The 24,155-nt window shown below is 33.4% G+C and overlaps 2 protein-coding genes across 2 annotated transcripts; both read left to right on the forward strand.

The window, feature by feature from the left end:
- Positions 1-7,927: 7,927 nt before the first annotated feature.
- Positions 7,928-9,515, forward strand: LOC121409712. The gene is made up of 2 exons (XM_041601621.1): positions 7,928-8,199; positions 8,870-9,515. The coding sequence occupies exons 1-2, from the start codon at positions 7,928-7,930 to the stop codon at positions 9,513-9,515; spliced, it is 918 nt and encodes a 305-aa protein (XP_041457555.1).
- Positions 9,516-12,352: 2,837 nt separating this feature from the next.
- On the forward strand, positions 12,353-23,904 carry LOC121409714. Its single transcript, XM_041601622.1, has 2 exons — positions 12,353-12,624; positions 23,259-23,904. Exons 1-2 carry the CDS (start codon positions 12,353-12,355, stop codon positions 23,902-23,904), a joined length of 918 nt encoding a protein of 305 aa, XP_041457556.1.
- The last annotated feature ends 251 nt before the right edge of the window (positions 23,905-24,155 follow it).

Consider the following 24,155-nt stretch of genomic DNA (forward strand, 5'->3'; position numbering starts at 1 on the left):
CAAAATTAAAATTACTATTTTTAGGGCATCCCCACTGGAGATTCTCTCTCTAGGATAAAGCGTGTCGGTTGTCAAGGTTGTCAGGGATGTTAATAATAACAATATTAATAATAATGATAATAATGATAATAACATTGATAATAATCATAATAATAGTTCATGGCATGACAGCGTAGACGAACATGGAGCACAAATCTGACAAAAATCTGATGCTATAGCGTTGTGTGTTTGATTTGATTTTGATTTGATTTATTTTATTTCCACATTTCAAAACAAAAACAAAGTATATACACGTATAATAATTTTTTTCAATATTACATAATAGGCAAATATTTTTTCAAACATAATGAATAATGTACATAAATCATTATAAAATATCAACTGTACTGTGAAAATTATATCTATACATACATTTTTCTTTAATTACTGAACATAAATATAAAGAAATGTGGGAGACCTCCATCTTAAGCTTGGAGCTTGAAAGTGATGGAGGCCTCGAAAGGAAAGGTTAGCGTGCCTCACCACTGTATTCAGTGCAGGTGTGAATGCAGTTGGAAAACACTACGTCCATCAGAAAGGACGCAAATGTTGGTCCCGTGTATAGGAGAGTCACAACCTATGCACGTTAAAACCAATACACTATTCGTCAAAGAGTACGGTGTTCACCCGGTGTATTGCAGCTGCCGGTCCCGGTAAAATTCAGGTTAAGTCAATCTTGATGTTCATATGCCATAATAATCAATATAATGATTGTGGGCATTAACGGAAAGACAAGACAAGACAATTTAGATGGAGCATTCTGTACTCTCTGCAGACGATCCAAATCAGCCTTACTAATTCCACGAAGAAGAGCATTGTTTGAAGTTCCAACCTACAGGTATATAAAAGGAAATCCAAAGTTGTAATCAAGTAGCACAATACCACATGACAATTGATTTAAAACCACCTTACAAATATGGATATACATGTTTATCATAACTCAGGGGCGTCGATCCATTTTTCAGATTCTGGGGCAAAATCATAAGTCGTTATATATATAAATATATATATATATATGTGTGTGTGTATGTGTGTGTGTGTACGGGTATGTGTGTGAGTGTGCGTGTGTGTGTATGTGTGTATAATTATGTATAGCTATGTTGATGTAATAATGGGATGCAGTGATAGTACATGTAGGTTGATTTCTGTTTTCCTGCAAATCATTTAGTCATTTAATATTAATTTTTATTAAAATACATAGAGGGTTGGGGCTCAGTTAAGTAATTTTTTTTAGATAAAAAAGTCTAATTGTAAGGAATTTCATTCCGTCCTTATTTGCTTCAGTTATTGCTAGATATATGTTTTTTTGCATATCCTTGTTGATATAAAATAAATATTTGTATTTTTTTGTATTTATCTGGAGTTTATGTAATTCATTTGAATGAAATCCTTAATAAAAACATGTTGAAAAAAAAGTGTAAGCATTGATCATTCTAAGCAATGTTTGTGATCCTGAACAAGATGCGTATGTAACTGAATAATTACTGCGAGCGCGAAACGCGAGCAGAAAATCTTTGTCACTGGAAAAAACCCTTTCCGTTACAGTTGATCTGTCATGGAAAATCAAGGTACTTTTTTGTAATCATGAACAAGATAGGTATTTAACAAATCAATTGATGCGAGCACGAAGTGTGAGCGGGAAAATGACAGTTAGACCTGAAAATGGGACACTATTAATGTTTTGGAAATCATGAAAAGGATGGGTAACTGGGTATCTTCCTACATTAAAGGTCAAGTCCACCTCAGAAAAATGTTGATTTGAATCAATAGAGAAAAATCAGACAAGCACAATGCTGAAAATTTCATCAAAATCGGATGTAAAATAAGAAAGTTACGACATTTTAAAGTTTCGCTTATTTTTGACAAAATAGTTATATGAACGAGCCAGTTACATCCAAATGAGAGAGTCGATGATGTCACTCACTCACTAATTCTTTTGTTTTTTTACTGTTTGAATTATACAATATTTCAATTTTTACGAATTTGACAATTAGGACCTCCTTGCCTGAAGCACAAAATGTTAAAATAATGGAATTCCACATGTTCAGGGAGGAATTAAACTTCTTTTCACATGACATGACGAGAAAATAAAAATATTTCATATTTCACATAATAACATACAAAAGAAATAGTGAGTGAGTGATGTCATCAGTTCCTCATTTGCATACCGACCGAGATGTGCATATAAATATTTTGTGAAATGAAGCGAAACTTTAAAATGCCATAACTTTCTTATTTTACATCCGATTTTGATGAAATTTTCAATGTTATGCTTATTGAATTGTTCTCTTTTTATTCAAATCAAGTTTTTGTTGGGGTGGACTTATCCTTTAATAATGCGACCTAGATTCTGGGTATTCTAAATAAATTTCTTTTATATGAAAAAAAAAGATATTCCGATATGGATATGGATTTCAATGAATAAATGGTGCGAGCATATATATTATTAGTATTATTTTGATTTAGGACCGGAATATTTTAAAGACATAATGTCATCATATATGAAAATGATGGCCATCTTCATATTCCTCTCCCTAAGCTCGAGATCAACTTTGTCGAGATTCCAATCTGAAAAAGGGGACAATTTGATTATCAGGAATTTGTGGATATATTATCATCCTATTTATATATTTGTCCTAAAATTCAAATTCAAAAGCCAAATTCTGTCAAAATTATATGTCCCATGTTACAATGTACACAATACTTTTAGGACATATGGCAGCCATTTTGGATTTCAAAATACAGCATTTATTACCTCCACCATATCCACGACCCATATGTGATGTATTTAGTTAGAAATAATGTTTAAGACAATATCTTTACCCGTACATCACAGTTATATGCATTTTATGATTCTCACTCTTGTGAAAATTAGTTTCCCTGTTCGCATGTTACATAATTTAGGGCTTGTAGAGGTTATTTTGAATGTCAAAATACAGTATTTATCACCTATATGAAAGATGAAATGCGATGATTAAAAAAAATGTTTTCAAACAACGTTTTACTCATACAACAGGATTATATGGATGTCATAGTCAAGCAAATCCAAATTCTTACAAATTATATGTCCCAATTCACATTGTAGATAATACTGTTAGGGCCTATAGGGGCCATTTTGAATTTCATAATACAGTATTTATCTCATGCATGACAAAAGAAATGATATGTCTTGCTATAAAACATGTTGTCAGACAATATTTTACTCATAGATCACAATTACATGCATTTTATGTTTCTTACTCGTGTGAAAATTAGTTTCTCTATTCGCATTGTCATGATGAATATAGGGGCTATGGCGGCCATTTTGAATTTAAAAATACATAATTTACCACATAAATGGCATATTTACAATTATGTTTTTAGTCAGTATTCCACTCGTTTATCTTAATAATATGCATTTTAATGCTCAATCTTCTCATTTTTTTTGGCCCCGGCCATTGCCATTGTACGCAATACTGTTTGGGCCAGTGGCGGCTATTTTAGATATCGAAATACAGCAATGTTCCCATATTTGACATAATAAATAATATATCTCATTAGTAATGATGATTTGCATATATTACTTCGTTCATACATCGCGATTTTTGCAGTTTAGTGCTCATTTTTGTGAAAATTAGTTTTCCCTATTCATATTGTATATGATAGTGTATACAATGGCCTATGGCGACCATTTTGAATATCAGGAAGATAAACATTTTGGCAAACATTAATTTTTAAGATTGTATTTCACTCCTGCCACACAATTTCATGCATTTCACAGCCAATGTGCGGACAATTTTATGATTTTCATGGGTAATTTGCATATTTTGGCGGCCATATTGGATTTTGCCAATTTGCGGAAAATGCTCAAGGTTACACGAGTGGCATCATTCAGATTCGTAATCAGCACCCTCGAATTGACAAGAAACCATCAAAAAATATTGTATATATAAAAAAACAAGGTTTGGTCAATTTTCTATGGGGCCTATCCTGGACTACATCACTTTGTTTTCGGACTAACGAACCTTCGGAATTACGAACCTTCGGAAATACGAACCTTCGGAATTACGAATGTATGCGTTCCGTGACAGTTGATCAAAAATTTCGGCTCGAGATTTGTGCTCGCATCGATTGTTAAAAATATGTTAATCCATGCATCCTATTCATAGTTATTAAAGTACTTTAAATATTCAGTTGTGAGGCCTTAATATCAACAAATTTCGCGCTCTCATCAGGCTTATAAGATTCATATATTTTCTATAAATTTAGGGCACTTCTTGTTTTTGGGGTGTTTTTTTAAAAGAAGTCTTGACTTTGCTATTACGTCCGAGTCGAGAACTGGTGAAATAAAGAAACTCGTCAGTGGTATATGCCATCTAAAACCATTTCCGACTACAAAGACTAAAGAAGATTTTCTTTTCTCTCAAATCGAATGACTTCCATCAATTTGTGCCATCCATGTCTGAAACGAACGAATAAAGAAAATTTGTTTTTTTTTTCGTCATAGTAATGTAATATAGCATCATTGAAACGCAATTTATCCAGGCGCTGATCCATATGGCAGAGGGGCCTTGCCCCAAACGAAACTAAATGCGAGGGGACAAAAAGGTAGAGAAAATGGCAAGAGAAAGGGACGGAAAAAAGAGAGAAATTCAGATTAAAATTAAAGAAATTAAAAGGAGAGAGAAATGAGGACAGACTGAGAAAGACAGAGACAAGGGGGATGGAGAGGGGTAGAAAATAAAACAGTTACTGAGGGTAAAGAAAAGTGTGTATGTGTATAATGTGTATTTACTTTTTATTGGACAAAAACAAATCGTGAATTTTAAATCAAAGGTTACTTTAAAAAGAGGACTGCATCTGTTGATATGGAAGTCTGGGCTCTTTTTAAAACAATATTTTCAATGTATTTTCCACAAAATTGAATATAAGGTCATTATCCGTATTGATTGAATACTTTCCTGTTGTCACCATGTAGGCTTAAAAGCCATAATAGCCAAAACTGTAAAATGACATTCAAATAACATGAATAAAAAAAATGATCTCTGTAAACATTGCCAATGTGATGTCTGAACGAAAGTTGATGGTATATCTGTTTTAATGAGTTCAGAAAAAAAAGTTCGGTAATAACACGTTCGCTCGCCCCTCTCTCTTTTTGTTATGGAACTAGTAATTCTACTTACTAGAGACATTGGCAAATGACAAAGGTCTTGTCTTAAAGGGAAATGAAACCTTTGGAAGAAGTTGGCTTGTGTCGAAACAGAAATATCAAAGAATAAGAACAAAGAAAGTTTGAAAAAATCGGACAAATAATGAGAAAGTTAAGAGCATTTGAATATTGCAATCACTAATGCTATGGAGATCCTCAAATTGGCAATGCGACAGGGATGAGTGATATCGGCAATATGTGAACAAAAAAAAAATTCCCTTTGATCGACTATGAAATAGCCCCGAATAGTCTATTTTTTATATTTTCTTATGCTAATACAAACTTTTCATCCATGATGTATTCTTTATAAATCTGTATTACATGTTCTCCTATAGAAAGGACTCATGATCTACTGATAGATGTGATAAAAGAGGCAGTTTAAGTAAAATATATACTAAAGTAATGGGGAGAGTTGTTCACAAGTGACATTAGACATCTTTGTCGCATTGCCAATGGAGGATCTCCATAGCATTAGTGATCGCAATATTCAAATGCTCATAACTTTCTCATTAATAATAGATAAATATCAAATTATCGGGTACATTTTTCGGGGTTTCATTTTCAAAACGCATAACGATATTGGTAACAATTCTAACGATTCGGACACCAGATTATTTAACATGTTTTTATGTCGACTAAACTTAATGTTAATCATTGCCTTTAATGATTAAATGATATTTAACAAGAAGAATGAGAAAGGATGGTTGATCGCGTAGTGTAGTACACAAATACATTTTCGATATCGAGTTATTCAGTAGATATAGAACCTTATTTAGTTTATTATAAGTCCAAATTGATTTGCGTCCTTTGTTATGAATGTAATATGATCTTTAAGATGTATCTGTCTTGAATCATGAAATATGTGTTTTTCCTACTTTCATATTCTTTTGTAAAAAAAGGAAAAGAGATTCGCGACCACCATTTCCCAACTGTCTCATATCCATCCCATTCATACCCAAACGTATTATTATGTGCAAATCTACTTTTTAACCTCAGTGTGTTTGTGAATAAAGGGATATCTCTTTACAAGAATTGCTTCTGATTTCATATTTACATTCATTTTTTGTTGATAACTACATTGTATGATACTGGCTATTGTGTATGCATGAGATCACATTGATCTTTTTTTTTTTACTGTAAGAAAGAAAGATTTATAATGAATGTAACGAAACCCTCGATCATGAGTCATTTGTGATTGTATTTATAGGACCATTTGTAACATACATAATAATTCCACCTAGTGACTGCTATAATCATGCCAATTTGCTCTAAATAATCAAGCTGAAAATTGCCCTTTTCATGCTAACGAATTTAAAGATAATTATTAAACTATATAGACCACCTAAGGCATTATATTTGGCATTTGTTGGGATATTAAAACCGGAGTAGGGCCCAAAGTTGTACCCAAATGTAGCATAGGATGCGAGAAAGGAAACCCTAATGCAACCTGTTTGTATATCAGAAGTCTATTTCTGCCCCTCCCCCTGCGGAAAAACACATTACTTTCAATTTTCCGGAAAAAGTTTTCAGTTAACCATCCTTTTTCACATCAATTTTTCAGAATTTCTTTTGGGAAGGTCACTTTTCAGTAACTGCAAAACGCAGTATTTGCACTGAACTTTGGGTTTTCTTTTCCATGGAAAAACGCAGTATCTACATTTGCACAATTTGAGAATATTAAGCATACTATTCTATTTTTTCAAAGCACTCAAAAATATTTCATTTCTCAAGTATTCCTTTATCGTCAATTGTAGATTATGTATGTGTCTATTTCAATGCCCCAAGAAATCCTCACAAAAGTTGTTGTATTATGGAATAATAGCTGAGATAGATGGAGGGCACCCTCTACCAACAAGTACACATTCTGTGGTAATTTTAACAGAGGGCATGATTTATAGAGGGTGCACTGCTCTTCATTGCCCAAGTGCTTCTAAGCTATAGCAAATACACAAAAATCTATTAAGTACAAACTCAAAAGTTATAAATGATAGCCACAGCAACTCGGGAAACTTGTTAATTTACTGACTTTACACAAATGTTTTTTCAAAAACAATTTTGGGGGACTTTATCACATAGGGCGCCCTTGTTAGTAGAGCCATTCGTTTTTCTAAGCTATTATTTTTTCCCCTTAACTTATACATTAATTCATTATTTCATTGTAATGAAAACTGAAATGGAATTCTCTTTTCTTCTGTAGATACTGCGTTTTTCCATGGGGAAATCGTGCATTCGGTTCGACGTTCCGCCAAAGTACCTACATTTTCTTCCATAATTATCTCAAAAACAACAACAGTATTTGTTATTTGGGGCTTGAAATAGGCACATATTATGCTCTTCAATTTCATAACAGAATACTGAGAAATAATATAGTTTTGAGTGACTACGAAAAAAGCCCCCATAAAATGCTTAGTTTTTGAACTTGTGAAAATGTAGATATTATGTTTTTCCATCGGGAGTAGATTTTATTTCCAACATGTTTTTAGAATAATGTTTATCTTGGAACTTATGTTTAATCAGTTCATTCTATTTACAATGTTCAAAGGTCGGAAATTATGTTCCCAATTATCAATATTACATTTTGTCATGTTTGTTTGAAATGTCAGTTGTTATATTCATGTAGCTCTGTTCTATTCAGAACCAATCGTTCTTAAAGATATTAACGCAACTCGTCCGTTTGTATTTTGCTCTTACTTAACCAAAATGGCCGATTCCAAACAAACCCCGGTTAAAATAATCGCTTGGGTCTTGCCAAGGACCATCTCCACAGCTCTATGCAAGTGTTTAAGTGGCGTTGAAGGAATAGAAATATGGTTTGAACGGTTTACACGAGCGTACAGTGTGAAGAATGAGTACGAGAATCGGACGGGTGATAAAATGCCCCTGGAATATGAGGGTAATGAAGAGAAAGTACGGGAAGCTACCAAGTTGTTTGGGGGTCTCAGTGGAACTGACTTAGTCCCAGAACGAGTGGTGTAAGTACAAAAAAGATCTTAATTATATTCCTCATTTTTGTAGTTTTCAAAGCAGCTTTGACAGCTCATGTTCTTGGTCAATATGATTGTATATGATTGTATATCCCTTTTATTATTTTTTGGAGGGAGCAGCACAGGTTCAATTCATTACATTTCAGATAAAACATTATCTTCTGCCAAATATAATTTTTAGTATGAATTATACAAAATCTTTACTTTTAAAAACATAAATATATAACATTATTTATTTTCAATTGTGCAGAATATTCTTCTAGTCAAAATGTCAACATTCTGTGTAAAAAAATAATGAGTTTCAAAAGCATTTTAAAATGTTGGAATCCCCTTTATCGTTTTATCATTAAGGCAATCTAAATTTAAATTAGGCATGAAATGACGAAGAAGAGCCATTTTGATTTTGTGGACTGACGAAAGAGGACGGATAATACGCCAAAGCAAGTTAATTCGGCCCTACAATAAGAAGAAATAGGATGAGGAATAAAGGGAAAAGACAAAATACTATGAAGAATATGAACATGAGAAAGAAGGGGATAAGAGCAGAACGGGGGAGAGAGTGTTGATTTACTGGGAGATGAAGACAGAATTTATTGTAATGTAAACTATTAATATTAACATGCATTTTAATAATAATATTTCGTTATTCTTGTTTTAGATACGATAACGTAAAGAAGGACATTGAACGGTCCAGTAGCAAGTATATATTTGCCAAAGAAGGGTATTTCGTTTTTGAAGACGAGGCAACTCGACCGTACCTACCTTCCGGATTCAAACACGTGTTCTTCATTCGGGATCCTTACAGATTGTACACTTCCTACAGAATAGCCATGTACAAACACCTTACCAACGTTGGTATCCGAACGGGTGATCCGGACGACGAAGAGGCATTCGACATTGAATACGATGACCCAATCGGGAAGGCAAACAATTTTTACAGCGGAACCTTAGAATTCTTTAAATACGTTCGTGAAAATCTGGACCCAGACCCAATCGTCATCAACACAAACGATTTGTTGGCCGACCCTGCGAAGGTGCTGAAGAAGTTCTGTCACCTGACTGGTCTTCCCTACAGTGATTCACTACTGCATTGGGATGCCTCTCCGGATATCACCAAGACCTGGAAGACAGCGAGCGACGACATCATCAAGTTGTCCGTTGCCTTCTTTGAAACGGCAGTCTTCTCAGACGGGTTTCTCCCGCTAAAACCAACCGTTCCAGTCGAAAAGATGCCACGGGATGTTATCAGACTAGCCAAGCAAGCTATGCCCTACTACGAAGAACTGAATAAGATGAAAATATGAATGAAAAATCGAAACTTTCATCGACTGATAGAATGGCGAAAAGTTGTAGAAAGAATGTATTTAAAAGAATGTAAAAAAGAATGTAAAGAAAAAATGTGTATTTTCATGCAATGAATAAACAAGCCCCTATTCAAAGTATTGAATGATATTAAATGCACGCTATAATGTTTTAAATAGGAATGGGTTACAAAAACAATAAAAATGGTAGGCTTTTTTCGGTGGAAAAGAAAAACATCGCACAGATTGCAGTTTAAATTGATATTTTTATTTAAGTAAAACCCCAAGGCTCATTAGCTGTATTAGGTGACTGCTTTGATGTTGTCCCCGTGTAGTCTTATAAGCCGCAATAGTTAAAATGACATTAAAAATAGCATGAATGAAAAAGATATCAGTACACAGTGTCACTATGGTGTCTGGGCAAAAGCCAATCGACGGAGCTTGTGTGTTTTAATGTGTTCAGGAAAAAATATAGGTCGGAAATAAAACGTTTGCCACCCCCTCTCTCTTTGGAACTGCCAATTCCACATTCTCAAAATAATCTTTAAAAAATCCTGAACTTTGATGTGCATTCATTTGAATTAAAAAGAACATACATAGGAAAACTTTAAAGATAAATGTACTTTTGACTAAAAAGTACCCCCCGTACTTAGGCTCATCTTCTGGTGACTCTTTCGTATAATATGTAGTATCCTATACATGAAATAAAATTAAGATGACTCTTCCGGTCAGAGTGCATTTTTTATTTTTTTTTGAAAGCGTTATATCACGATTTTCTGGCACATTTTTTCCGGAATTCATTTTCTAAACGCATCACAGATATGGGTAACAATTCGGACACAACCCCAAATTGTTTAACATGTTTCCAATGTCGCCTGAACTTAATGGTAAACATAAAATATGAAATTTAACAAAAGAATGGAATGGACGTTTGATCGCATAGTGTAGTATAAAGAAATTTTCAATATCGATCCGATTCAGTATATTAGATATCCAATTTGATTTGCGTAATATATTGTTTTCCTACTGTCATATTTTTTTGTAAAAAAGGAAAAGAGATTCGCAACTCACCATTTCCTTTCTCTCTCCTATCCAGCCTCCATATCCCTTTCATACCCAAATGTATTATTATATGCGAGTCTACTTTGAACCTCTGAGTGTTTGTGAATAAGGGGATATCTCTTCACATAATCTGCTTCTGTTTTGATATTTACATTCACTTGCTGCTGACAACTATATCATATAGCCTATTATGTACTCATGCGATCATATTGACCTGTTTTTTTTTACTGAAAGAAATGAGAAATAGAATTAAAAGAACGAAACCTTAAATCCTGAGTCGTTTGTGATTGTATTTATACGACCATTTTTAACATACATAATAATTCCAGCTTATATCTGCTAATTATGCTAATTTGTTCTAAATAATCAAGCTGAAAAATGTCCTTTTCATGCTAACGAATTCAAAGATAATTACTAAAATATATAGACCACCTGGGGCATTAGATGTGGCATTTGGTGGGTTATAAAGGCCGGAGTAGGGCCCAAAGTTGTACCCAAATGTAACATAGGTTGCGAGAAAGGAAACCATTATGCAAACCTGTATGTATATCAGAAGTCTTTTTCTGCCAATCCCCCTACGGAAAAAAACATTGCTTTCGATTTTTTCAGTTAACCAACCTTTTTGACATTACACATCAAGTTTTCATGATTTTTTTTTGGGGAAAGCCACTTTTCATTAACTGCAAAACGCAGTACTTGCACTGAACTTTGGGTTTTCCATGGAAAAACGCAAAAATCTACATTTGCACAAGTTGAAAATATTAAACCTACTATTTCATTTTTTTTAAGCACTCGAAAATAGTTTATTTCTCAAGTATTCCTTTATAGTCAATTGTAAATTATGTATGTGCCTATTTCAGTCCCCAAGAAAACTTCACAAAAATTGTTGTATTATGAAATAATAGCTTAGATACCCGGAGGGCACCCTCTACCAACAAGTACACCTTCTGTGGTAATTTTAACAGAGGGTATGATTTATAGAGGGTGCACTGCTCTGTATTTTGTCCAAGTGCTTCTAAGCTATAGCAGACACAAAAAAATATATTAAGTACAAAGTCAAAGGTTATGAAAGACAAACACAGCAACTCGGGAGACTTGTTAATTACTTACTTTACACAAATGTTTTGAGTATTCTTTAAAAACAATTTTGGGGAACTTTATCACAGAGGGCGCCCTTGTTAGTAGAGCCATTCGTGTTTCTAAGCTATGATTTTTCCCCTTGACTTATACAATGATTCATTATTTCATTGTAATGAAAACTGAAATGGAATTCTCTTTCTTTTGTAGATACTGCGTTTTTCCATGGGAAAACCTTGCTTCGCTACGACGTTCCCCCCAAAGTACCTACATTTTCTTCCATATCTAAAAAACAACAGTATTTGGGGCTTGAAATAGGAACATATTATATGCTCTTCAATTTCATAACAGAATACTGAGAAATAATATATTTTAGAGCGACTATGAAAAAAACCCCCATAAAATGCTTAGTTTTTAAACTTGTGAAAATGTAGATATTGTGTTTTTCCATTGGGAGTAGATTTTATTTCCAACATGTTTTTAGAATAATGTTTATCTTGGAACTTATGTTTAATCAGTTCATTCTATTTACAATGTTCAAAGGTCGGAAATTATGTTCCCAATTATCAATATTACATTTTGTCATGTTTGTTTGAAATGTCAGTTGTTATATTCATGTAACTCTGTTCTATTCAGAACCAATCGTTCTTAAAGATATTAACGCAACTCGTCCGTTTGTATTTTGCTCTTACTTGACCAAAATGGCCGATTCCGAACAAACCCCGGTTAAAATAATCGGATGGATCTTGCCAAGAACCATCTCCACGGCTCTATGCAAGTGCTTGAGTGGCATCGACGGAATGGAAATATGGTTTGAACGGTTTTCACGGGCGTACAGTGTGAAGAATGAATACGAGAAACAGACGGGTGATAAAATGCCCCTGGAATATGAGGGTAATGAAGAGAAGGTACAGAAAGCTACTAAGTTGTTTGGACGTCTAAGTGGAACTGACTTAGTCCCAGAACGAGTGGTGTAAGTAAAAAAAAAGTTAATTATATTCCTCATTGTTGTATCCTCAAAGCAGCTTCGACCTAATTATAGCTTATATTCCTTGGAGGATTGTTTTATCCCTTTTATAAATTTTTGGAGGGGTGTTACACCCACAAATGTAATAATCGCCCACAAATGTAATAACGCCCACAAATGTAATAACACTTTACCCACAAATGTAATAACGCCCACAAATGTAATAACACTTTACCCACAAATGTAATAATTTCACCCACAAATGTAACAATGCACTTTACCCACAAATGTAATAATTTTTGATCGCCCACAAATGTAATAATGACTTTACCCACAAATGTAATAAATTTGAAGGGATTTTTGGCAAATCCGTTCTAAGCTAAAATCGTATAGTAATGCGTTCATTTAGCACAAACGTGCAAAGTCTCATTTCCTGACCCGGTTAATTAACAAATTATAATAAAAATCCAAAGTCTTTATTCCAGACCCGGTTGTTTCAAAAATAATAATATGAGCCCAAAGTCTTTATTCCAGACGCGGTTGTTTCAAAAATTATAATATAAATCCAAAGTCTTTATTCCAGACCCGGTTGTTTCGAAAATAATAATATGAGCCCAAAGTCTTTATTCCAGACCCGGTTGTTTCAAAAATTTGATATAAATCCAAAGTCTTTATTCCAGACCCGGTTGTTTCAAAAATAATAATATAAGTCCAAAGTCTTTATTCCAGACCCGGTTGTTTAAAAAATAATAATGCAAGTCCAAAGTCTTTTTCCAGACCCTGTTGTTTCAAAAATCATGATATGAATCCAAAATCTTTTTCCAGACCCGGGTGTTTGAAAAAAATCATGATATAAATCCAAAGTCTTTTTCCAGACCCGGTTATTTCAAAAATTATAATTTTAGTCCCAAATGAGATACATTAATGATATTCCAGTGGAATAAAAATGAGAATCGAGCTTAGTCTTTTCTCCAGACGCTAATGGTAAATTGAAAATCAAGCATAGTCTTTGCTCCAGACCCGGTAACTAAAAGCTGAAACTTTATAGTAATGTGTTTATATAGCACAAAAATGCAAAATCTTTTTTCCAGACCCGGTTAATTAAAAAATTATAATATAAGTCCAAAGTCTTTTTTCCAGACCCATTTATTTCAAAAATTATAATAATTATAAAAAAACAAAGACCCACGATCCTATTTATGTTGAATAACATGGAAATGTAGCGTAGTCTTTCTGTCAGACCCAGTTATAAAAGTCATTAAAAACACAACAACAACAACAAAACAAAGACCCTGCAACCATTAAAGGTCAAGTCCACCTCAGAAAAATGTTGATTTGAATCAATAGAGGAAAATCAGACAAGCACAATGCTGAAAATTTCATCAAAATCGGATGTAAAATAAGAAAGTTATGACATTTCAAAGTTTTGTTTATTTTTAACAAAATAGTTATATGAACGAGCCAGCTACATCAAAATGAGAGAGTCGATGATGTCACTCACTCACTCTTTCTTTTGGTTTTCATTGTTTGAATTATACATTATTTCAATTTTTACGAATTTGACGATTAGGACCTCCTTGCCTAAAGCACAAAATGTTAAAATAATAAATTTCCACGTGTTGCAGGGAGGAATGAAACTTCATTTCACATGACAATGACGAGAAAATAAAAATATTTCATATTTCATTTAAGAAAATACAAAAGAAATAGTGAGTGAGTGATGTCATCAGTTCCTCATTTGCATACCGACCGAGATGTGCATATAACTGTTTTGCGAAATGAAGCGAAACATTAAAATGCCATAACTTTCTTATTTTACATCCGATTTTGATGAAATTTTCAGTGTTATGCTTGTTGAATTTTTCTCTTTTTATTCATATCAAGTTTTTGTTGGGGTGGACTTGTCCTTTAAAAAAATAATTTCTTGTATATTCCTTCCTTTTTTCTTTGAAAAAACCTAAATAACAAAACATTAAAATACATATGAAAAAACTGAGAAATAAGATATCAGTAAACAATAGGGGATTACTTCCCGAAAACGATAAAGTTGTTGATTGACGATCTATGATATATTATACAGTGCGTATCAAAAAAAAGTTTACACTTTGAAAAAATCCTGTAAAATTATACATTTGTAATATCCTGAAGATTTTTCCACATTTTAACATTGGTACAGGTCCATTAAAGCAAATGACGATATAACTGTCGAAAAATATTTCCGCTTGAGTGAGCACCACTTACTTTTGAAAAGTTAGTGAAAAATGATTTGCGCAGAAATTTGAAATAGTTATGCGAATAAAAGTAGACCTTAATCATGAAGAACATATGGAATTTAGCTGGTAAAATTGATTTGAAGATATCTTCTACATTGTTTGACTTGTTTCCTTGCCCAAAACACTTCGAAGAGTGCATTTCGTCCCACCCCACTCCCCCACACACCGAGGCCATCGTGACGATATTTGCTTTACACTGAGCTGTGATTTACATGAAATGGCTTAAGCTTGATTTTCATTTTGTAAATCATTGCTAAGCTTGGGAAAAGTGTGGAGAAACAAGTATTAAATGAAGAATGAAATGTAAACCAACTTTCAATGATAAAAACTTAGTGAAAAAATGCTGGAGATGTCTGATATAAACTTTTGTTCAGATTCAGTTATGTCCTCAGATCCAGCTGGCACAAATAGGGTAAAGGTTGTGCTTATTAAGTGTTGAAATTTCAATTTGGGTGGCAAAATTGTTACAAAATGCTTGAATTTATCCATTTTATTCCAATTGACTAAAAGTGCAAAGGAAATGTATGATAAATCTTTCGTAGTGTAAGTTTGATTTCGTCCTTTCCCCTTGACACAGCATGAAAACGAGCATTTCTGCGCAAACAGATTTCCGCGAGCTTTACAGAAATGGACAGTGCTCACTCAAGTGTAACATTCTGTCAAAACTTTTACTTTCATTGGATAGATGAGACCCAAACCCAAGATTATATGTGAAAAAACTACCCACATGTTGTATATTTTTAAATTCACAGGGCTTTTTCAAAGTGTAAACTATTTTTTGATACGCACTGTATAAAAGAAAAACATTCTAACAAGAGGGGATAACCATTGCATTCCATGTTTTTATTTGGCAATAAGTCATGATTGACTATTTTTGCCACCCACTGTATGAGAAGTAGGGTAACAATTTTATTTAGTATTATTTTTATTACTTCTTTTTGTCTCACCTGCATAGCAGAGTGAGACTATAGGCGCTGCTTTTCCGACGGCGACGGCGGCGGCGGCGTCAACATCAAATCTTAACCTAAGGTTAAGTTTTTGAAATGACATCATAACTTAGAAAGTATATAGACCTAGTTCATGAAACTTGGCCATAAGGTTAATCAAGTATTACTTAACATCCTATTAGAGTTTCACGTCACATGACCAAGGTCAAAGGTCATTTAGGGTCAATGAACTTAGACCATGTTGGGGGAATCAACATCAAAATCTTAACCTGAGGTTAAGATTTTGAAATATCATCATAACTTAAGAAATATATAGACCTAGTTCATTAAACTTGGACATAAGGTTAATCAAGTATCATCAAACATCCTGCATGAGTTTTACGTCACATGACCAAGGTCAAAGGTCATTTAGGGTCAATGAACTTTGGCCGATTTGGGGGTATCTGATGAATTACAATCAAAACTTAAAAAGGTTTTGGATCTGATTCATGAAACTTGGACATAATAGTAATCAAGTATCACTGAACATCCTGGGCAAGTTTCAGGTCACATGGTCAAGGTCAAAGGTCATTTAGGGTCAATGAACTTTGGCCGAATTGTTTTTTTTTTGTTGAATTACCATCATAACTTTGAAAGTATGTTGGTCTAGTTCATAAAACTTGGACATAAGAGTAATCAAGTATCACTGAACATCCTGTGTGCATTTTAGGTCACATGACCAAGGTCAAAGGTCAATGAACTTTGGCCATAATGGGGGTATCTGTTGAATTACCATCATAACTTTGCAAGTTTATTGATCTGACTTTTGAAACTTGGACATAAGAGTAATAAAGTATCACTGAAAATCCTGTGCAAGTTTCAGGTCACATGATCAAGGTCAAAGGTCATGTGAGGTCAATGAATTTTGGCCACATTGGGGGTATTTGTTGAATTACCATCCTATCTCTGTAAGTGTATTGGTCTAGTTCATAAAACGTGGAAATAAGAGTAACCAAGTATCACTTAACATCTTGTGCGAGTTATAGTAGTTTTCAAAGTCAGCACTGCTGCTATGTTGAATCGCGTGATGCAGGTGAGACGGTCAGAGGCATTCCACTTGTTTATTATTATTATTTCTTGTATATTCATTCCTTTTTTATGAAAAAAAAAACACAAAACCTTTAAATACATATAAAACAAAAAACTGAGGAATAAGATATCAGCACACAATATGGGGATTACTTCCCGTAAACGATAAGGTTGTTGATCGACGATCTATGAGATATTATATAAAAGAAAATCATTCTAGCAAGAGGGGATAAAGTTTTAACAAGTTCTTCGGTACTTTAAATTTTCAGTGTACCAAGCACCATTTGTAATATATTCAGCTTTTTTTTTCATTAGTTACAATTCCAATAATCTCAGTGGCCTAAGATATATTTTCTGGGGTTATATTGACCCGTTAAGTAAAGAGAGAGAGAGAGAGAGAGGATTTATGTGATCAAGAAGTGATAAGATAGGAAAAAAATGATTTGAAATGACTGAAAGAGAGACAGGCAAAGAAAGAAGAGCCCCCTCCCACACCCGTACCAGAGTTACGGAGTTAGGCTGTCCCGTCGGTGGATTCAGGTCCATCAACATCTTGAGGTTTAATCTTTCCAGGGGGCAAACGTGTGTGGGTGTGTGTGTGTTTGAGTTTTGTCAGACGTGTCTCAATCAGATATGATTATTTACGTCTGGGACCGACCTTTAACGTCACCATCCGAAAGACGTGACAAGGGCTCGAACCTCGAACCTCTGCATCAATTTGTAACTTCCCCACATAGCTTTGATTACAGGCGCACGCCACAACGCCCAGTCTTTAAATATGGTGTAGTCTTTGCTCTAGACCCATGCAGTTATTTCAAAATAGGAAATTATTAGAAACGATAAAAACAGACAAACAATATTAACAAAGACGCCACAATATCATTGATGTAGAATAACGTTGTTGTTGTTGTTATTTTGGGTTTTTAAGGCGCGTACCATTCAGATCTGAATATTTACACCTTTTATCAATTTGACGTTTTTGTGGTATTCAATTCAATTTTATTTATTTCACTTCCATCAAACAAAAACAAGTTGTATACCAACTTACGGTATGCCTTATCAAAGGGTTTTATAGTTTGGGAGATGCTGGTGTCTAAGTTTTTAGATTAATCTTTTGCTTAATTTGTATTTTAAGAGAACTGGATGTGGGGTAAAGACAACTCTAAACCCAAGCATTTTACCTGGGTTTAATTTTAAAGATTGGTCTTAGCATCGATTTTTTCAATATTTGTTTATCTTATAAGTAGCTGGGTCTAGACGAAGGTCTAAGAATAATAATAATGTTATTCAACAGGAATAAGAATATGACAGTCTTATGTTTTTAAGATTGTTTGAATTAATTTGTAAATGACTGGGTCTGGAATAGAGACAACGCTCTAAACATGTGCTTTTGTACTTGGTCTTAATTTGGAGGATTGTTGGTTCTTAGATTCGTTGTTGGGGGTTGGGTTTTATTGTTTTTTTATTCTTGAAATAATTGTGTCTGGAGGAAAGTCTACAATCGATCTCCATGTTATTCCACAGTAGTTAGATTATTGGGTATTTGTTTTAGACAATTTTATTTTTAATAATAACCAAGTCTGGAAAATGGACGTTTTCTTTGCAAATGCATAACTACAATGTTTTGTAGGGGTCTTAGTATTATTATACAAAGGAATCTGGGTGTGAGATACAGACATATTTTTTACTGGGTATAAATCTTAAAAATAGGTTTTAGATTTGATTTTCTTTTTTAATTCATTTCTTAGATAACCTGGTCTGGAGGAAAGAGTACGTTTTACAACTCATGTTATTCCAAGAGAATATGATAGGGTCTTATGTTAGAAGATTTTTTTTTCGTAATTTTTGTAATGATTAGGTCTGGAATAAAGACAACATTCTAAACCTCTTTTTAAAAACATGTTCTTAGGTTCAAGGGTTGCTTGGTATTAGATTTGGAGTTATTTATATTTTTACTCTTAGCCTTATTTTGAAAAACAAATGACTGGGTCTGGCTGAAAGACTACGCTATATGTCCATGTTATCCAGCATTAATAAGATTATGGGGTCTTTATACGGTTTTTGTTGTTGTTGCATTGTTATTTACAATTTTTGAATAACAGGGTTTGGAGAAAAGGCTAAGCTCGATTTTCTTTTTTTTTCCACTGGAATATCATTATGGTATCTTAGTTTGGACTTATATTATAATTTTTGAAATAACTGGGTCTGGAAAAAAGACTTTGGACTTACATTATAATTTTTGAAACTACTGCATCTGGAAAAAGACTGGACTTTTGTGCTATATGAAGGCATTACTATAGGGTTTTAGTTTTTAGTTTTAAACAACCAGGTCTGGAGAAAAGACTATGCTTGATTCTCAATTTACTCATAGCGTGTATATTCACAATACGTTCAGTATAATTTAAAACAACAACAAAGACTTTGATTCCACCAGTTTTAATTAACTGGGTCTGGAGAGAAGACTAGGCTCGATTCTCATTTTTATTCCACCGGAACATCATTATCGTATCTTAGTTTGGACTTATATCATAATATTTGAAACTATCGGGTCTGGAATAAAGACTTTGGACTTATATTATTATTTTTTAAACAACCAGGTCTGGAATAAAGACTTTGGATTTATATTATAATTTTTGAAACAACAGGGTCTGGAAAAAGACTTTGGATTTATATTATAATTTTTGAAACAACCGGGTCTGGTGAAAAGACTTTGGACTTATATTATCATTTTTGAAACAATCGGGTCTGGAATAAAGACTTTAGGCTCACATGATTATTTTTTAAACAACCGGGTCTGGAATAAAGACTTTGTACTTATATTATTATTTTTGAAACAACCGGGAAGAGACTTTGGATTTATATTATCATTTTTGAAACAATCGGGTCTGGAATAAAGACTTTGGATTTATGTTATAATTTTTGAAACAACAGGGTCTGGAAAAAGACTTTGGATTTATATTATAATTTTTGAAACAACCGGGTCTGGTGAAAAGACTTTGGGCTCATATTATTATTATTTAAACAACCGGGTCTGGAATAAAGACTTTGGACTTATATCATTATTTTTTAAACAACCGGGTCTGGAATAAAGACTTTGGATTTATATTATAATTTTTGAAACAACCGGGTCTGGAATAAAAACTTTAGGCTCATATGATTATTTTTTAAACAACCGGGTCTGGAAAAAGACTTTGGATTTATATTATAATTTTTGAAACAACCGGGTCTGGTGAAAAGACTTTGGGCTCATATTATTATTTTTTAAACAACCGGGTCTGGAATAAAGACTTTGGACTTATATTATTATTTTTTAAACAACCGGGTCTGGAATAAAGACTTTGGATTTATATTATAATTTTTGAAACAACCGGGTCTGGAATAAAAACTTTAGGCTCATATGATTATTTTTTAAACAACCGGGTCTGGAAAAAGACTTTGGATTTATATTATTATTTTTGAAACAACCGGGTCTGGTGAAAAGACTTTGGACTTATATTATCATTTTTGAAACAATCGGGTCTGGAATAAAGACTTTAGGCTCATATGATTATTTTTTAAACAACCGGGTCTGGAATAAAGACTTTGTACTTATATTATAATTTTTGAAACAACCGGGTCTGGAATAAAGACTTTGGATTTATATTATAATTTTTGAAACAACCGGGTCTGGAAAAAGACTTTGGACTTATATTATAATTTTTGAAATAACCGGGTCTGGAGAAAAGACTTTGGACTTATATTATCATTTTTGAAACAATCGGGTCTGGAATAAAGACTTTGGGCTCATATGATTATTTTTTAAACAACCGGGTCTGGAATAAAGACTTTGGATTTATATTATAATTTTTGAAACAACAGGGTCTGGAAAAAGACTTTGGATTTATATTATAATTTTTGAAACAACCGGGTCTGGAGAAAAGACTTTGGGCTCATATTATTATTATTTAAACGACCAGGTCTGGAATAAAGACTTTGGACTTATATCATTATTTTTTAAACAACCGGGTCTGGAATAAAGACTTTGGATTTATATTATAATTTTTGAAACAACCGGGTCTGGAATAAAAACTTTAGGCTCATATGATTATTTTTTAAACAACCGGGTCTGGAAAAAGACTTTGGATTTATATTATAATTTTTGAAACAACCGGGTCTGGTGAAAAGATTTTGGGCTCATATTATTATTATTTAAACAACCGGGTCTGGAATAAAGACTTTGGACTTATATTATTATTTTTTAAACAACCGGGTCTGGAATAAAGACTTTGGATTTATATTATAATTTTTGAAACAACCGGGTCTGGAATAAAAACTTTAGGCTCATATGATTATTTTTTAAACAACCGGGTCTGGAAAAAGACTTTGGATTTATATTATAATTTTTGAAACAACCGGGTCTGGTGAAAAGACTTTGGACTTATATTATCATTTTTGAAACAATCGGGTCTGGAATAAAGACTTTAGGCTCATATGATTATTTTTTAAACAACCGGGTCTGGAATAAAGACTTTGTACTTATATTATAATTTTTGAAACAACCGGGTCTGGAATAAAGACTTTGGGCTCATATTATTTTTGAAACAACCGGGTCTGGAATAAAGACTTTGGATTTATATTATAATTTTTGAAACAACCGGGTCTGGAGAAAAGACTTTGGACTTATATTATCATTTTTGAAACAATCGGGTCTGGAATAAAGACTTTAGGCTCATATGATTATTTTTTAAACAACCGGGTCTGGAATAAAGACTTTGTACTTATATTATCATTTTTGAAACAATCGGGTCTGGAATAAAGACTTTAGGCTCATATGATTATTTTTTAAACAACCAGGTCTGGAATAAAGACTTTGTACTTATATTATAATTTTTGAAACAACCGGGTCTGGAATAAAGACTTTGGGCTCATATTATTATTTTTGAAACAACCGGGTCTGGAATAAAGACTTTGGATTTATATTATAATTTTTGAAACAACCGGGTCTGGAAAAAGACTTTGGATTTATATTATAATTTTTGAAACAATCGGGTCTGGAATAAAGACTTTAGGCTCATATGATTATTTTTTAAACAACCAGGTCTGGAATAAAGACTTTGTACTTATATTATCATTTTTGAAACAACCGGGTCTGGAATAAAGACTTTGGGCTCATATTATTATTTTTGAAACAACCGGGTCTGGAATAAAGACTTTGGATTTATATTATAATTTTTGAAACAACCGGGTCTGGAAAAAGACTTTGGACTTATATTATTATTTTTGAAACAACCGGGTCTGGAATAAAGACTTTGGATTTATATTATAATTTTTGAAACAACAGGGTGTGGAAAAAGACTTTGGATTTATATTATAATTTTTTAAACAACCGGGTCTGGAGAAAAGACTTTGGACTTATATTATCATATGGCGCAAATATTCACTACTGAATGACACGCGCCGTATAAGCTAAAACAACAACAACAACAACATTTTTGAAACAATCGGGTCTGGAATAAAGACTTTGTACTTATATTATAATTTTTTAAACAACCGGGTCTGGAATAAAGACTTTGGATTTATATTATAATTTGTTAATTAACCGGGTCAGGAAAAAAGACTGCACTTTTGTGCTATATGAACGCATTACTATACGATTTTAGTTCAGAACGGATTTGCCAAAAATCCCTTCAAATTTATTACATTTGTGGGTAAAGTCATTATTACATTTGTGGGCGATCAAAAATTATTACATTTGTGGGTAAAGTGCATTATTACATTTGTGGGTGAAATTATTACATTTGTGGGTAAAGTGTTATTACATTTGTGGGCATTATTACATTTGTGGGTAAAGTGTTATTACATTTGTGGGCGTTATTACATTTGTGGGCGTTATTACATTTGTGGGTGCAACAAGGGGGCAGCAAAGATTTAATTATTCATTTCAGATTAAAAAATTATCTTCTTCCAAATTTCTTTTCTAATCATCAATCATACAAAATTGATTGTTTTAAACGCCTAAATATGTGACATTATTTGTGCTTAATTGTGCTACATAATTTTCTAGTCAAAATGTCAACACTCTGTGAAGAAGTTATTTAATGAGTTTTAAAAGCATTTCTATTTTTTAAAATCCCACATATCGTTTTGTCATAAATGCAAACTTAATTTAAATCAGACATAAAACGACTAAGAAGAGCCCTTTTATAATTGTGGACGGACGAAAGAAGACGGACATTACAACACGGCATAAATTCATTCGGCCCTTCAGGTCGGATAAGCTGTTAAAAAAAGGAGAAGAATATTAGAAGAATTTATTGTACTGTGTGAATTAATATTAAAATGCATTCACCAATATTTTGATGTTCTTATTTAGATACGATAACGTGAAGAAGGATATTGAACGGTCCAGTAGCAAGTACATATTTGCCAAGGAAGGGTATGTCGTTTTTGAAGACGAGGCAACTCGACCGTACCTACCAACCGGATTTAAACACGTGTTCTTTATTCGGGATCCTTACAGATTGTACACTTCCTACAGAATGGCCATGTACAAACACCTTACCAATGTTGGTATCCGGACGGGTGATCCGGACGACGAGGAGGCCTTCGACATGGAATACGACGACCCACTCATGAAAGCTAACGAGTTCTACAGCGGAACTTTAGAATTCTTTAAATACGTTCGTGACAACCTGGACCCCGACCCAATCGTCATCAACACAAACGATCTGTTGGCCGACCCTGCGAAGGTGCTGAAGAAGTTCTGTCACCTGACTGGTCTTCCTTACAGTGATTCACTACTGCATTGGGATGCCTCTCCGGATATCACCAAGACCTGGAAGACAGCGAGCGACGACATCATCAAGTTGTCCGTTGCCTTCTTTGAAACGGCAGTCTTCTCAGACGGGTTTCTCCCGCTAAAACCAACCGTTCCAGTAGAAAAGATGCCACGGGATGTTATCAGACTAGCCAAGCAAGCTATGCCCTACTACGAAGAACTGAATAAGATGAAAATATGAATGAAAAATCGAAACTTTCATCGACTGATAGAATGGCGAAAAGTTGTAGAAAGAATGTATTTTTATGTAATGAATAAACAAATCCCTATTCAAAGAATTGAATAATATCAAATGCACGCTACAATGTTTTAAACAGGAATGGGCTACATAACAATGAAAATGGTAAGATTTTTTCGATGGAAAAGAAAAACATCGCACAGATTGCAGTTTAAATTGATATTTTTATTTAAGTAGAACCCCAAGGGTCATTA

The sequence above is a fragment of the Lytechinus variegatus genome, chromosome 2 (assembly GCF_018143015.1).
Source record: "Lytechinus variegatus isolate NC3 chromosome 2, Lvar_3.0, whole genome shotgun sequence".
In the NCBI taxonomy this organism is placed as follows: Eukaryota; Metazoa; Echinodermata; class Echinoidea; order Temnopleuroida; family Toxopneustidae; genus Lytechinus; species Lytechinus variegatus.

What these genes read in the sequence shown, in the direction of transcription:
- LOC121409712 (XM_041601621.1), top strand. Translation starts at nt 7,928, where the DNA reads ATGGCCGATTCCAAACAAACCCCGGTTAAAATAATCGCTTGGGTCTTG. An exon ending in TTAGTCCCAGAACGAGTGGT is followed by an intron (nt 8,200 to 8,869) that starts GTAAGTACAAAA and finishes TTCTTGTTTTAG; the next exon opens with ATACGATAACGTAAAGAAGG.
- LOC121409714 (XM_041601622.1), top strand. Translation starts at nt 12,353, where the DNA reads ATGGCCGATTCCGAACAAACCCCGGTTAAAATAATCGGATGGATCTTG. An exon ending in TTAGTCCCAGAACGAGTGGT is followed by an intron (nt 12,625 to 23,258) that starts GTAAGTAAAAAA and finishes GTTCTTATTTAG; the next exon opens with ATACGATAACGTGAAGAAGG.